This window comes from Amphiura filiformis, chromosome 5 (genome assembly GCF_039555335.1).
Source record: "Amphiura filiformis chromosome 5, Afil_fr2py, whole genome shotgun sequence".
NCBI classification, from domain to species: domain Eukaryota; kingdom Metazoa; phylum Echinodermata; class Ophiuroidea; order Amphilepidida; family Amphiuridae; genus Amphiura; species Amphiura filiformis.
Window position 1 is genome coordinate 58,790,482 of NC_092632.1, and position 17,600 is coordinate 58,808,081.

The 17,600-nt window shown below is 35.8% G+C and overlaps 1 protein-coding gene across 1 annotated transcript in view; it reads right to left on the reverse strand.

Annotated features, from left to right (window-relative positions):
• Window positions 1-5,575: 5,575 nt before the first annotated feature.
• Window positions 5,576-17,600, reverse strand: part of LOC140153441 (uncharacterized) — a 60,449-nt gene continuing 48,424 nt past the window's right edge. The window contains exons 10-12 of the mRNA XM_072176194.1: window positions 12,677-12,771; window positions 9,735-9,965; window positions 5,576-5,776 (exon numbers count right to left, since the gene is read on the reverse strand). Coding sequence (XP_072032295.1) covers window positions 5,710-5,776; window positions 9,735-9,965; window positions 12,677-12,771 — 393 coding nt within the window. The 3' untranslated portion in view covers window positions 5,576-5,709. The remainder of the gene's footprint in view (window positions 5,777-9,734; window positions 9,966-12,676; window positions 12,772-17,600) is intronic.

The window sequence follows — 17,600 nt, forward strand, 5'->3', positions numbered from 1 at the left end:
TCGAAAATTGTTCCCAAAAACGGGCTAATAAAATTTAATCGGTACTGTATTTGGTTCTTCCCCATGGTAACATTATTTCTTTGGTCGATTTGTAGTACAATACAAAAAAGGAGAAAACAATCACTCGGCGTGGTTTTATACGGAGCGAATATTTGAAAAAAACTGCATGGAACGTGTTTTTGATCTTGTGAACATGGTGCGTAAAAATGATTTAAACGAAGGATTTTCAAACGGATTCTAAAAATTTGTATAAACACACAAAAATAATGTTAAGATACATCCATGCACCAACATTTGACTCACTGCGATATTTGCTTGCTGAGAAAACGCGGTTTTAAAGAACAACTTTATACGTCTTTTATACGTTTTTTATACGTTTCTTCGTGTAACCTTAAGCATTTTGTAGACCTCTTAAACCCACCCTTTCTAAAGCGTGAAATTATTGTTAATGTCATTGTTTTTAACAACATAAAATAATTTAGTCTTGTCTAGGGGGTACTCTTAATCTATTTGGATGGAGTTTGTAGCATCTTGTCCCCTAGTAGGTGGCAAATGGGCAAGAAAGATAACTTTAAAGATGGGTAGTTTGAAATTGTGACACATGGCATTTTCTACCTCACATTTTTACTCCTTAACCCAAACATTCTTAAATCAAGTTTTGAGTTAAATTGCATTCAAAAGGAAAATGTGTATCCCAGTGCCCATGACTTCCAGGGTAGTAAACACTTAACTGTCATGTTTTTGTTCATACTGCCTAATCAAAACATATTCCAGGCCTAAAATTTCACTGGGTTATGAGAAAAATAATGAGCTTTCACCTGACACCAAAATCTTCATTTTGATAGGGTCAAGTGGTGGATGAAGACATCAATCAGGTCGCGCACCTTTAAGGGAACAATAACTCGATAGTTTTATGCGATAAAATACTCATTTTGCTTGATCCCATCACATTGTACAATTCAGCATGATAGTATAAGTAGTAGACTACGCCCTCATTCGTCAGCTTTCTGGGATGACAACTGAGAAACGTATGTGTTAAAAAAAGTGTTAGCCATTACCGCAGAATCTGGGGAACAGCGACTGCACAGCTGTGTCCAAATAGGCCTTTTGACCGTGTTTATAACTAAGTATTTAAAAACATCAGAGCATGATCCTGTCACAATGGCGCGGTAAGACATAGGTTCCGATAGAATGATGCGCTATGGCACACGAACAAAGGTGCGCGCAAATATTTCTAAAAGTCAACACGATACAAATGTTTAGTTTTTCAGTCGTTGCTACAAGCATAACACAAATGGGCTATTCCATTTAAAATCCACACTACCCCTGTTGAAGATTTTGGAAATATCTTCCACAGGGGGAGTATGAATTTCAAATGGAATGAACCCATTAGCAGCTCCATTTGAAACCCACTCTCCCCTCTGTGAAAGATTTAGGTTGAATCTTTCTCAGAGGGTGTATGAAATTCAAATGGAGCTGCCTAATGTACCTATTCTATTTGAAATTCATACTCCCCCTGTGGATGATATTTATAAAATCGTCCACAGGGGTAGTGTGGATTTTAAATGGAATAGCCCAATATACATGTGCAGTGTATACGACGAAGGATTTAATATAGTACAATAATTGAGACTCGTGATTTTTGATAAACTATACATAATACTATGGCTATTAAAAGGGCATTTCGTGATCCACAGCCTCATCCCCCCACTTTTCTCAAAAAAAGTTGAGATTTTTATATCACTGGAAACTTCTGGCTACATAATGTTTATGTACAAAATATTTCTTGCAGATTAATTCGTTTAGCAAAGATATCGTGAAATTTGAATTTCGTTCTGGTGCACCAGAACGAAATTAAACGTATTGTCTATGGAGCAGTGTAATACACATAATCATGCATAACTTGCAAACGCAATATCGGAATCAACTGAAATTTTGGGAATATGCTTTTTTCGTGGATATGTACTGAAAAATGTCATAAAAAGAGGATGCTAGGATCACGAAATACTCCTTTAAGTAAAGCGCAAATAATTTTTGGTACACCAAGTCCAGTTTCAAGGTGAGAGTAAAGTATAAGCACACACAAAAACACACACCAATAATTTACAACTATAAATATACAAAAGTAAAGCTATCACAAGGCTATTTACATGCCATAAGGCACTGGACTTCAAAAATATTATGGATTAAGTACTATCTGGGAAAGTTTTAGGCACTATGTTCCTATATTATTAACAATTTTTCTTCACAAGCACACAATTGTAGTATTTTGAAGTAAATTAATTTAAAACATGATTACTAGATTATGAATATGAAATTTGATCAATTAACCCACCATTTCTACAAAAAAAATTAAAGAATTATGCATATCAAATGTCCCCACAAACCATTTAATTGGTAAAATGTATAAAACTGTGTTCTATGAATAAAATCTACAAGTTGGTTTTTAGAACACATGCAGTGTTTGTTTAAAAAGGTGCATGACTAGATTGTGGTCGGATTGTAACACATTTGCGTTTTGAATTTCACATGGACGCTTGTCACCCAAACATTTTTATAGCAAGTTTTGAGTTACACTGCTCCGGCCATTTGGATTCTAGAAGGAAAAATGTGTATCTCAGTGGCTCATTGAACAGTACAGTAAGCACCAAACTAACATGCTTTTCAGTGGCGTGGCGTAGCGTGGGTCATCCGATTGGGGGAGGGCACCGACCATGATTGGCGGGCACCGGGTCTGATGGGGGGGGGGGGGGACACAAGCTGTTTTTTGATAATTTTCCTATGGGATTTTCTAAATTTTGCAGTCATTTGGGGGGACGTGCCCCTATGATGCTACGCCACTGATGCTTTTGTTCATATCACCTTAACAAAACATATTCCAGGCCTAAAATTTCACTGGGCTTATAAGAAAACTACGAGCTTTCATCTGATACCAAAATCTGCATTTTGATGGGGTAAAGGGGAGGTGAACTGTCAATCAGGTCAAGCTCTTTTCTATAATTAATCCGTACATGATCTAAGCCACAAAAAATATATTAATATATCACCCACAATGGACACCGGAAAAATGATCAACTATAATTATCATATAAAAAATTCGAGGCACAAAATCATTTTCTTGTACAAATTCAATCAAGCAATGTGTGACCCGCTGCCCCTAAATGGAACTTTTGTTTCCTCCATATAGACTGTGGCATATAGCCGTACATAACATATCTGTACAATACACAAACCAGGGTTTGAATAATATTACTATTTACATACACATCTCATATTATCATCTAGAATAAAAAGCACTAGTATTACATTTCATCATACTACACAATAGCGCTAGACATACAAGTGTAAATATGCAATAAATAGAACTACTCTATCCCTATCCGATGGACGGAAACGCTGGCAAAAATGCATCCTTTCATACATGCCATGACCTTTAGATAGTCCAAACACACAAAAAATAGTGAAATGAAATGAAATAAACAGAAAAATTGAACAAAACAGGCAGAGTGGAGCCATGCGAGTATACCATTCGCTTATGGAATACAATTTGTTCCCTCTCTCTCTCCTTCATGAATTAATTTGATCTTTTTTTTTCTGATTCTGAAATTTCTGTCATGATCTACAAACATTTGCCAACGTGAACGTGAAAGTGTCTTTTGTACAAGGTGGGCCAGGCAGCGGCATATTATTCATGTCGTTCTTTGTCAGTTATGAATACGCGCACACCAGGTTCCTCTGTTTACACCGGGTCATAGGGAATTGGTTCTGATAGACAGAACAAAATAATTAAAAACAGTTCACACTTTTCTTTCTCTGATTCTGCGAAGCAATGGTAAATACGAAGCTCAATACTCAAAATGTATGAATGCATGCGTTTTACCAATCAATCAATGGTTCTATGAATTTGTTATTACATATCTGAAAGATCATATGATTTCTGAATACTAACACATGCAGGTAAAATCGAAGTTTGATATAAATAATGGACATGCTTGAAATCTGTTATTAATCTTCGAAAACAACAATTTGACAAAGAGCAATACCATTTTAAGAAGCAAAAATTTCAATGATAAAAAAATACGAAAATTAATATCAAATTGTACAAAATGAATTATCATCATAATGATACTAAATTTAAAAAAACAAACCACACTGATTGTGAAAGGGACTGGAAGAGAATTATCATCATCATAATATATCACATGTATAAATTGGAAATAAGGAAAACCCCACTACATACTAATTGTAAAATGACCGATGGGAAACGATCATCATAATCATCCATATGATTGTTACAAAAAGGCGGAAAACCCCCGATTGTTTTTAACAACTTTTAAAACTACTCATAACGTAATCAACCCATATTTATTAAATAAAAAAATATTATACAACCAGAAGTACCAGTTTTTGGATAACAGGTCAATAGTCTGAAGGGTTGTTAGTCTGAAACCTAATAACTTAGTTATAAACCCTAATCCTAACCATATCCTTAACCCTAAACATCTTGATCCTAACCCTATCCCTAACACTAACCCCAATGCTAACCCTAAGCTAACCGTATCCCTAATCCTCATCCTAACAAAATGATATAACCCCTAACTTTACAGTAACCCTAGCCTATAACCTAAGCCCTAATCCTAACCATATCCTTAACCCTAAACATCTTGATCCTAACCATATCCCTAACACTAACCCCAATGCTAACCCTAAGCTAACCGTATCCCTAATCCTCATCCTAACAAAATGATATAACCCCTAACTTTACAGTAACCCTAGCCTACAACCTAAGCCCTAATCCTAACCATATCCTTAACCCTAAACATCCTGATCCTAACCCTATCCCTAACACTAACCTCCAATGCTAACCCTAACCATATCCCTAACCCTCATCCTAACAAAATGGTATAAACCCTAACTTTAATTCTTTTTGGACTAATAACCCTTCAGATTAATGGGCTGTTCCAAGTTTTTGAATTGATAGTTTTATGAACTTCTACAATATATTACTAAAAATTAGGTGCATCTTATGCTGAATTTGGTTAGATATGACAGTATTGCCCATGATCACTAGTAGCTGATGGGTAACAATAAGCTATTCAGTTAAAATCACACTCCCCTGTGGAAGATTTTGGAAATATCTTCCACAGGGGAGTATGTTTTTCAAATGTAATTGGTGGGGTTAATCATTTTGAAACCCATACTCCCTCTGTATTATGGCTTTGCCTACTATATCTTCCACAACTGGAGTGAGTATTTTAAATAGAAGCTACCCAGTTGTCTATTCTATTTGAAACTCATACTCCTTCCGTGGAAGACTTAAGCCAAATCTTTCCACAGGGGTAGTGTGGATTTTAAATGGAATAGCCTAATAATTGCCACAACCTGTATATTTAATCCAATAATTCACCATCTAATTATGAATCAATGGACTGCTCTAATGGAACACTTGAGGCTCCCGCAATCAAATCTTAATTATACCATCAATTACCCAAAATATAGAGTCAAACTTTTCAAGTGATATCATTTCTTAACTTATGCAATGTATAATTTTTAACAGGCAATGAACTTATTTTCAACTTCACCCTGTTTTCCATGTTAATTAATGCAATATCTAAATTTTGAACAAGCAATGAACTTATTTTTAACTTCACCCTGTTTTCTATGTTTACCCGATGCAACATGTTTGTATGAATCAGTAGATGCAGATCTCTAATTGATGGTCTTGATGGAGCCCTCAGTAACTTTCTTTCTCAGTACTATCACCAACCGCTCCATTCTGTAAAAGTTGGAAAAAAAGAAAAAGAAAGAAAGAACAATAGGAATAATTATTCTACATCTATAAATGCAAGTTCAAACAAGCAAGTGGGACTTGACAATGAAAGAACTGAAAAGTTCAACTGTACTAAGTGAGAGAGAGAGAAAAGGAAAACAATGATTCTACCATTATTTTACAACTATCTGGTATTGTCTGGTAAAGGTGCATGCAAGTATCACCTTACGGCATCGACTAGTAGAGTAGAAAACACATAAGCTTAAAATCTTTACGGACAAGCATTTCTCACTTGATACAATTAAAGTTTCAATTCCTCTTAAGTCTAAAAACTATGTCACCTAATCCCACGAAAAACCCAGTAATTGGTGAGCTGTGCATTCAACAGGACACAATAATATGATACCAAATAGCATCAAGTTGTTTTACAAGTTCCAACAAGCAAACCTATAAAAAAAAGTGCAGTTGAAACAATGACGCTGCGAGAAGGAAAAAAAAAAGAGGTAGTTAAAGCTTGCGTGCTTAGAAAAATGAATGAATTCTTAATCTTCACGCACAATTGGAGACAAAAATGATCAAAGTACGGAGCATAATTGTTTGGTTATGATATCTCAATAGCATCTCTTGACAGAACAAGATTTCTATCTCCAGCCTCTGTGGACCACCGCGTAGCTGGTTGTACACCACCAGGGCATTATACCCTAGTTGGATAGTATGAAACCAGAGTCGTTTAGCCAATTACGCCAAACAAGTGTTCCGCGCAGAACACCCGGTATGTGGTTACAATACAAAGGTTAAAGAGTAAGTTTGATTTTTGGGATGAGTATTAGGCATGTGGGGGTGAGTGTGTGCTGGGTATTATTGCCTACACACATCATATCAATAACATTTTTTGTTGATTCAAACAAGGGAACTGCTTTTATTACTTCTCTTGTTGGATGGTACAGAGAGGAGGTAATACCGACATCTGTGTGCTTTAAGACATAGACAATTATATCGCCAAACAATTGCTCTTACTACCAATACCTTTCAATCTTAAACATAACACTTATGACATTGCGCTACTATTTATACGCAAAGAATATTGATATCTTTATCAAAACAGGAAATGGACATAAGATATGATGAAGTCGGAAAGTTTTGGTCTGAAAAAAAACGAGGCCACAGCGAAAAAAAAAGGTCATCGTGTCTCGACAATTAGTTCACAGAAATCAAACATTTCAGCAAAATGTGCAAACCTTAGGGGTAACCTGCTCAAATTGATCAATAGTTGGGGAGCAACTTGATCCCTAAGGTGACCTTTGTATCCAAAAAAATGGCTTCCCCTCTGGTATAAATGGTCTTCTTTAACTCTCTTCACGCGGGTGTCGACTGCAGACGACAAGTTTTAAAAAAAATTTAGAAATTCAAAAATTTCAGAAATGTAAATGTTCATGACCATATTTGGAATCAGCATGAAAAATGCATTAAAATGAGTACAAACAAGCCTAGTATTGATTCAGTAGTTCTTAAGATAGCTCTTGATATTTTGAGAAAATATTTCAAAGTGTGAACTTTTTCCATTGAAGCGCATGGCTAGCACGCAGAGCATTAATAAAACATGCAAGACCATAATCCACATTAGCAATTTTCTGATTCTACAAGGTACGTTATAAACTTAGCGTGTGTGTATATAGAGTTGACTCACAGATAGCAAAGTTTGGTGACCACATTTGTCAATATTTCCTGACGACGCCTGGACTTGTCTGGACCGGTCTTTCTTGCAAGTTGCAATATTGCAAAAAAGCATATTTTACACAACTTTACAAAAAAAAATTCGAAATCTATTTCAACATCAAATAAATACTTGTTTAATTTCAATGACAAAAATCTTTGTTACTTGAGAGGTGTCATTAATACTTAAACACCAAGTTGGATTGCGTAGGAAATATCAAAATCATGCTCTCAACTCAAAAAGTATCAACTTTAATTATTCCACAGCGATGTTTGTTGAGCCAAAAAAAGCTCTGCATTGTGTGGCCAAGTTTAATTGATGTCTATGCACAGCTAATAAGTATCCATTCCAATCCCACCGGCAACTAAGTCAAATTATGCATGCCCATGTTCAGATGGAGTTCAAAGTTCAAATATCATAAAAGCCTCCGAGGGACTGGTCAAATTTATATGCACATTATAAAAAAAAAAAGGCTATTTGCATGGATCAAGTTATACAATATATAATTTGTGCAAATACGCTTTTTAATAGGAGAAAGTTCATTGGGCTATTCCATTTAAAATCCACACTACCCCTGTGGAAGATTTTGGAAATATCTTCCACAGGGGGAGTATGTTTTTCAAATGTAATTGGTCAGAGTTAATCATTTTGAACCCATACTCCCCCTGTATTATGGCTTTACCTATATCTTCCACAGCTGGAGTGAGTATTTCAAATGGAAGTTATCCAACTGTCTATTCTATTCAAAACTCATACTCCCTCTATGTAAGACTTACGCTAAATCTTCCACAGGGGTAGTGTGAATTTCAATTGGAATAGCCCATTATGAGACTCCCTCAGCTTCTAAGTAAGTCATGTGCGGGTTAGGTTAGCTCAAGATCTGAAACTTTTATAGGCAAGTTAGCATACACCTCGAAGGTGTGGATATCGACATTTTGCGATCGACAAGATTCCCCGAGTGATGTAGGACAGGTGTCAGTCAACAACTGGTATATAGCAGCATAATTATACAAGTCTATAGATTTGTATCACTTAAATTAGGAGTTAATAATTAATGCTGTCATGAATACCTAATCTAAGCACCGGAGAAAAACGCAATCGCAAAGTTTTTTGGTAATTTTATTTTTCAAAGATGTACGAAGTTGTCTGTTTTAATTACTGTTGCATCTATTGAAAAGCCAGGGACATATTGAATTAGTGTGCATTGCTAGCTGTTCAATAGAAGCAAAAGTAATTAAAAGATACAACTTTATTCAACTTTAAAAAAAACTTTCGAAACAACCATGATTTTGAGGAAATAATGTTTTTTTTCGCGGTTTTTAAAAATCAAATTGTGTTTCCTTCGGTACTTAACCTAATCTTTATATGATATAACAAACTTTGCTCCAAATTACATGAAAAAGAAGAATAAAGAGGGTGTGCAAAGTGTGGCAATTTGAAAAAGTGCCAGGATCTACCCACTGTTACAAGGTATGAGAGTATGATATTAGTTTGTCACACATGACACACTGAGATGGGTTTTAAGAAGATAACAGTTTCATACTATTGAAGAGGTTGGATTTCACAAAGGTCTTGAGTGTCACAAACATGTCCCCTACTATGCTAGCTTTAAATTGACACCCTACTTAGAAAAAAATCCAATGTAATTTGTGAATCTATGATCAAAAGTAGCACATATTTCCTCCCCATAACCATACAGGGACGTGCTGCAAACATGGGTAGCATTTTCTGCCTTTTGGTATATTAATGACCCTTTTTCTAAGCAGGTTTTGGTATATGGATGGGCCTTGTTTTCAAATTTTTTGGAAAATAGTCCAAATTGGGAAAATTTGTAAAAACTAAGACAATTTGGGTTAAATTTAGCGAACATTTTGACATTTGGTATATCGATGGGTCCAAATTTCTTGAAAAATTGGTATATTGATGGGTCCACTTTCAAGTTCTCAGCTGCACACCCCTACTAAAAGCAACTTGAGTACCCCCAGATTCCTCATTATGTTCTTTATATTTAACCAGTTATATCTCAAATTGAGAAAACTTGATATATCAGTATTTGCATCTGAACGTTTCATATAAACAGCAAAGAGAACAATAATACAGCCAGACAAATAATATTTTAAAACATTTACAGTTAAACTATACACTCATAGCGCCCCAATAAAATCAGCAACATTAATCAAGCAAAACTACGACCAACGCACCAACACTGCACACCACAAATTAGTTAGCACACTCAGTGTTCCCACTCACTGTTGGCATCTCTCGTGTAGTTGCCGGCGTGCCTGTTCAGTCTGCTGCAGCCTGACGGCCATGCTGTTCCTCTCGTCATGCGCTGCCTTAAGCTGCTGGGCTAGTTGACTGTTATCCTGTTGCGTCTTAGCTAACACTTGATCTCTGGCTTTGACTTGCTCCTCTATGCTGCCTAAGGTGTTGTTGAACTGGTCACGGAGGTGGGCCTCCTGAGATAAAGACTTATGAAGGCTGCAGATTGGGGAGAGATTGGGTGGGAAAATGATAAAATGTATTAAAAAAATGAATAGTAATGAAAATAATTATGTAAAATAAAATTTCATCATAACTGTAACTTTGTTCCCTAACAAGAGTTCTATGATAAATTTTGACCTCTCCCTTTGCAATATATATATAAATGTTGGTATTAAATTTATGAAAAGTAGCAATTTGAATGCATAAATGTTCAAAGCTTCCACCCTTCATGAAATTTATGGTTAGGGTAATGTGTTAGGGTTAGAGATTTTGAGGTTTTGAAACATTAATTAAAGTTTGTTTGGCTGAGAATTGGCGAAAATTATTCATTTTTGTTACTGCACGCGTCATTAAACTCCTACCTTATACTCGCATAAATTCACACAAGAGCGCCGCAGTTACGAATTAGGCAATACGCGACAAGCGTAAGTGTTGCGCCCAACTGCGAGCATGCCACTCTATATAAAAACAAGATGTCATGAGCCGAACAAACTTTAGAAGAGGTTACAAGATTTGAACTGGTAACCTTTGAACAAACTACATGACTACAGGAGTGTTTTTTCACTTGTTTGTCATAAAACATTTTATCTTCAATTTTGGTCAGTGACATTAAATGAAACAATGCAACCAGGTGCTAATTCTATGAAACAATGACATGTTTTATTTTCAAAGCGGAAAATGAAACAACCCTATTTAATATTATCAGCCACATACGGCAATGTCTGTGACATGTAACGAGGGCAAGGATTTAATAAAAACTGCTGATTTTGAAGTGTTTTGTTTGATTTGTTTCTTATTTGTGCTGCGGAAGTTAAATATGCAAATCTCACATTAAATACAATATGTCTTGCCTTTATGCATGAGCAAATCTCTTCAGGTATATATGTGATGTGTCATGTCAAAAGCAGACACTTTTGGGCAGGATCGTAAATGGAGAAATAGCCAAAAATCTGCCCGGGGTGATTTTTTCACAATTTGGGTTTGTTGCAAATTTGTGATGTTATTAATGTTAAAAATATTGTCTGATAGTTTCAGACCGGAATATAACTGGCATCTTGTATTTTTTGAGACATTTTTCAAGGTAATTCCTACTCTCAACATCGTCAATAATATTTTGAAAGGCTGATATCTCAATTTACAATTTTTTAATACCATAACTTACAAACTCAATATCTTCACTTAGGAATGTCCGATTTCATTGGGGAAAATGGTGTTGGGGAGCAAAATATCTCTATATTTAAGATATGTAAAAAACTCAAAATTGATAACCTGCCCAAAAGTGTCTGCTTTTGACATGACACGTCACATATAGTGCAGTAATGAAGCTGTAGTGTAGTTTTGCATGTGTGATGGAGGTAAGTAACTCATGTCCTTTAGGCCGACATTATGTTATGTTACATTATTCTATATTTCATTACACCTGTGATGTTACACTGACTTCTGGGAAGCATTTCTGGTAGCAATATGTATTGTGTATTATCAGATTTTTAAAATTATGGTCCTAAGGTGGGTCGTAGGGTAGCATGGCCTAGTGGTGTTTGCTCTTAAATGTTGAACGATGAATGGTATGATTTCTATGAAGTTGATCCCAAGGTTTGATATAAGACGTGTCATTTTCAACCCATGTGTATCATTTTTCTGAGTGTTGGCATTTACTCGAAATTCATGTCTTAGCAATTTTATTATATGACAAAAGTTCGCTAATGATGACAAGATTGCCGATGACCTTCAGCTTCTACATGATACTTTTTTTGTAATACGATTGTAATCGACGGGTAGAGATGCACCTGCATGTATTGGGCCGGGGGGGCACTCAACTTCAATTTTGATAGGGATGTGAGAACTAATTTGGGGGAAACATAGGGGCTTGATGAACTGAAATTTCAACATTTTTGTGGGGTCTGTGAACTAAAATTGAGCCAAATTATAGGCTTTGGAGCTAAAAAAATTCAAATTTTTTCCAAATTTGAGCTCAAGAGCTCAAATTTTCAGAGTTTGAGGCTCAATGAACTGGAGTATGATGCAAATGAGGGTTTTGAAGAACTGCCGGAGAGCCTGAAAAAGGGACCCTTGACCGCTGCACATACCCGTACCATCTTTACATGTGAGTGCCCCCCTCCCCCCTGGGGTATTGGGTCTCTGATAATACAGTATCCTGCCAATTATTTATTAAGATTCTTCCAGAAAATATCAACCATTTTACTTTGGGAAAAAGAGTTACAGAACATTGCGGAATCCAAAATAGTGATTGACATAGCTTGTTTTTATAGCAATAACACACTTGCTTTACTGTGCAAGTTGATGATGATATGTCTTTCACAGAGAGAGTATAAGTTTCAAATAGAATATAAGACAATTGGGTGACTTCCACTTGAAATACTCGCACCAGTTGTGGACGATATAGGTAAAACCATAATACAGGGGGAGTATGGGTTTCAAAATGATCAACTCTGGCCAATTACATTTGAAAACCTTACTCCTCCTGTGGAAGGTATTTCCAAAATCTTCCACAGGGATAGTGTGGATTTCAACTGGAATAGCCCATTGTGTCATGTATAGTGTCAGTAATTGTAAAACCATAATACAGGGGGAGTACATTTGAAAACCTTACTCCTCCTGTGGAAGGTATTTCCAAAATCTTCCACAGGGATAGTGTGGATTTCAACTGGAATAGCCCGTTGTGTCATGTATAGTGTCAGTAATTGTACCTGTAGTAAATCTTGATAGAATCCATCTCATCTTGAGTTTTCTTGGCTTGTGCCAAGGCAACATCACGCTCTCTTCTTGTAGCTTCCAACTGACCCTAATGCAGGGAAAATAACAAATTATAGAATGATATTAAGATTAAAAATAATACTAGATCAGAAATAGACTTCTTTGAGTGGATTGACTCATGGAAATAGTATACAGATAAGAATAACTATTTCCATGATTGAAGAATTTAACTCCCTGAACTGCTTTTTACCCAATCTGAACTCGGAGGGGGAGGGTTCTTAGTACCCAAACATGGGTAGCATTTCGGCCTTTTAGTATATCATTGACCCCTTTTTCCAGTCCAATTTTGGTATTTGATGTTATTTTTTCCCCAAAATTTTCTTAATTTTTTCAGAAAACATCTAGATGCAGCGTCTTTAAGCGGTTGCATGTGAACATCAACAGTTTTGGTGAAAGCTGCGATTTGAAGCTGCGCCCAATGAAATACGCACTATGGTTACTGCCACATCATGGTGAAAAATGGTGTATCAGTGACGTGCCTAACGCTTCACTGCTATTATCATAAGGAGTAGACTCAAGATTCTATATATGATTGCTGTGTGAAAACATTGACTATTAACTTTATTTAATTATAGAGTTTATTATTTATACCTAAATATATTTATCCAGCTCTTACTGTAATTGTAATTCAACAACATCTTCAAATTTGTCTACGGGCAGACACACACACATATATATTACATATCACCTTGTATTTGCTTGGGTACACTAAATCGACAAATATAGTACAAATCTGTGTTAATACTCCATTTAAAGTCTATAGACTTTGTTATAAGATTAACATGTACACATCACTGCCAACTGTTTCTCTTAATCAGTTGATATATTGTTTAGGAAGATACACAGTGAAAGCAAAACTGCACAAATTTATCTTGTCGACGGCATGGATAGAACCATATGTACAAAAAAAACCTAGTGTAAATATGACTGCCCCTGTAACTGTACATGCCACTATCATTGTATGTATAAATATGATAATAACTATTGCCTTAGCTTTGCTTAACTAAACTCTATCCAGTCCTGCCTGGCGGCCATCTTTGCTCAAGCCTTGGCAACACAAATTTGATAAATGATCATCACACATACAGAAGCTTTACAGAACCATTCAGTCTGTCTGCCTTAGAGTGTACAGGGGTTTATTTTTCAACTTATTACATATTGACATGATAGTTCTGTACATATTTTGCTAACCCTCAAACTAAACCAACATGGATTGAAACGAAGCACAGTACTGCTGTCTATAGCGATGTTATAGAGGGAAACGATAGATACACAAGAGGAAAAAAAAGAACAACTTCGCATCCTCTTCCAGATCTGACATTTAACAAACAGATCAATTACTACAGGTCCAGAGTACAGGCAAACAAAACATACCAATTTCAGGTGTAACCTTTCAAATACCGTATCATAAAAATAATTTTTTTTTTATAATTATTTTTTTAAGTACCATACTTCGTTAACCCATACACTTGTATCAAAAATCATGACATTGAGTTGAAGACTAGGCATGTTCACAATAACAACAAACATCACTCCCATGATGAAGTAAAAATTAGCTTGAAATTTTCATAAATGATGTAAAAATTATCAATTTTGAGCTCATAGAAGGTTACATAGCAACCGGACATAGACAAGTTACTAGTATAGGTGCATCCCTGAGTAAGCATAATTGCCCCGGATAATTTGTCAATGTTTTCTCTTACGTCTGCAAATATACATTTTATCGCTTGTTAAAACACTAGTGAAGGAGGTGTGGAAATGTTGACAAATGTTCATTCTAATGTTTATAAATCACTGTAAACAGACAAACAACCAAGGTGGACACACTTTTGATTGCATTACATGTATACATATGGGCAATTCAAAAAATTTGTTTTATCCATATGATCTGTTAACAACAAATATTGACTGTTTGTCTCTCCTCTGCTTGACTGAGGAAGATGTAAATGAATAAATTCTATTTGATTTAGACTTCAGATTTTGTTATGAATTACTACAAAGACAACCGAGGTATGCTGCAGAAGTAGGTACACACTCAAAACGACACAAAATGTTACTTTATTATAACATGAAACATGTTGAATCAGGATAAAGTTTCTGTAAATAATGGTGTTGGAAAGCACACCCTCTATTGGTAAACAGTTGCCAGGTAATGGTATAGCACTTAGTATTTCAAAAACAAAAAATAAAACATAACATTATTGAAGGAAAATGAAAACTAGTATACAGGATTACAACTACGAATAGACTGTCTTCTAAATGCAAAAATAATGTGAAATATCCTAAAATTTTACCTGAATCTTTCTACTACCATATCTGCGATTTTATTATGAAGTCGTACCTGAGGCCTAATAAACTTTGTGGGAACCTCCTCAAGTTAGCGACAGAAAATTATTTTGTAAGATCCTGGGAAAAAAAAATTCTCTTATTTTTGACAACTATTGTATTTGATTGTCACAATTTTTCTCTCTGTCACATATCTTCACTAACATGCCTACCAGGCAGCGTTGTAATTCAATAGGGATATCGAAATGCCAGTAACGCACAATTTTTACTATTTCAATTTAGGTTTGACTGACACCTGGACGAAGAATTAGCTCCCCCAGCTGACAGTTTCAAATTTTTGAATAGCACCGTTTCCTAACTTTTACTCACACACAGACATATATATTAGAATACAAACACACACACCTTGGGGTAAGTCCTACCAACAGATACGCTTGAGTCTCATCGCTGACGGCTATGCCATCTACAAATAACAACACAGCGATTCTGATACAAATTGCGCAAAAAAAGAAAGAAATTGCTTATATGCTTGCGGGCGAGGTGACACTACCATTTTTAGTGGGTCAGGCAACGAACTGAAGATCATTGTCTGCTAAATACATGACAAAACCAACTACCACGCCAGTCAAACAACGATTAGACGTTTGCACCGAGCTTACGTTTCACCCAAACAAACCCTGTTTCTTTTTGTCTCATGTCTCTGCTATAAATGAGTTTTCAAAGCGAGCTAAAATAACTTCCCCACCGGGCATGAGGGAGCTAGGCTAGGCTGCTATGGTCTGTGCAAGCTAGCCGATTATCCCCGTCACAATGTCACACAGGAGAAATAGACACTAATCTCAGGCAAGAAACTGCCATTTTTTTCCCTCTCTTTTCTTACCAAACTTATTTGGGGTAAAAAACAAACCCCCCTTTGGGCAAAAAGAAACAAGTGCAATTGGTGGTTGTTTCAGCGCTATTGATCGCCCATTTGTCAATCATAATGGTTAAAGAATGAAATTTAGTTAGTTACACTTACTGAAACAACAGCCTCGGGCTCAGTTGCCACACTGATCTTTCTACCCCTTACACCAAATCATTAATATTCATTCACTCTCTCGCTTTTTTTCCCTCTCCATGTGTGCAACAAGTCAGCCATGTGCACTGTAATGGTAGGAAATGTGGTATATACCAGGTCTACTGACTTTTTATACATTTTTATGTTAAACTTGACAGGACATTGAATAGGGTCCAGAATCAGGACACAGACCCCTGCATATTCTTTCTCATGTGTCTTGCTACCTGTCATGTTCAAAGAGGTAACCAGCAAGAGTTCAAACTACTGGGTTTCAAGTCTATTTGTGATGTTAAAGTTTCATGTTTCTTGCAGAATAATGTGTACTGTTATACCACATGATTTGACGGGCAAAACACTGCAATTTACTCGAAATTAAAAACAAACAAAATATATCATAGAACCATAATTACTTTCAAATTCAACACTTTGTAACTTATAGAAGGAAGATATTTTTTGAATAATTTAAATAATTTAATATACAGATATAAAGCACACTATGGAATAGGCCTACATAGGGAAATACAGGGAATAGAAAAAGTCACATCAACAGCTTCAAAAAAGGTTTTAAAGTAACATATGACTCTATTTCGTTCAAATGATGCTCATTTTCTTCGGGACTGAATTCCTTTGCAACAGATTTGGATAAATTGCAATAAAGAGATGAAAGAATTTCTGAAATATTTTTCAAGCCAGATGAAAGTCACATCAACAGCTTCAAAAAAGGTTTTAAAGTAATGTATGACTCTATTTTTGTTCAAATGATACTCACTTTCTTTCGGACTGAATTCCGTTGCGCCAGATAAATTGCAATAAAGAGATGAAAGAATTTCTGAAATATTTTTCAAGCCAGATTGAAGGAGAAAAAATTTGCAAGTCACTCTTTCAAAATAATCTTGGGTCTTATCTATGACGTCAAACTTCTTTGACATGTAGGAACTTTCCCCCCAAATCAAAAGAACCCTTCATCAAACAATGTCCCAACCATTCTTGCATCATGTAAGTGTTAATTGCACTATTGTATAAGCAAAACATAGGAACAACAGACTGTAAGTAAACTGTTTTGTTCTCTAAACTTCTTCAAATGGTATCTTGATTGTGCTTTTACACACACACCCACAACAGGGACCACACAACGGGTGTATAATAACACAAACATGTCCAAACAACCTCGCTATTCTTCTGAAAGTTTACCGTGTTACCTAGTACAAAACACACTGGCTTGCGAAAAAAAAAAAGCAGAATGTTGAAGCCCTGGCTTGACCACTGACCAGCCAGCCAGTCAGACCATGGTCAAGCATTCCCAACAACATTAGCATTTGAATCTAATCCCATTCTTGTTATTAGCTTTTGTTCTTGGAGACTGTCGGACGGTTTCGTTGGCGACTTGAGTATGAGTGATGGGCGAGTTAGGCCTTGTAACTCTATGCCTGCTACAACTACCTGCATTTTACATCAATCTGTTCTTTTTCCTCTGTAACTCATTTTGTGGATAAAAAAGAGACATTAAAAAAATC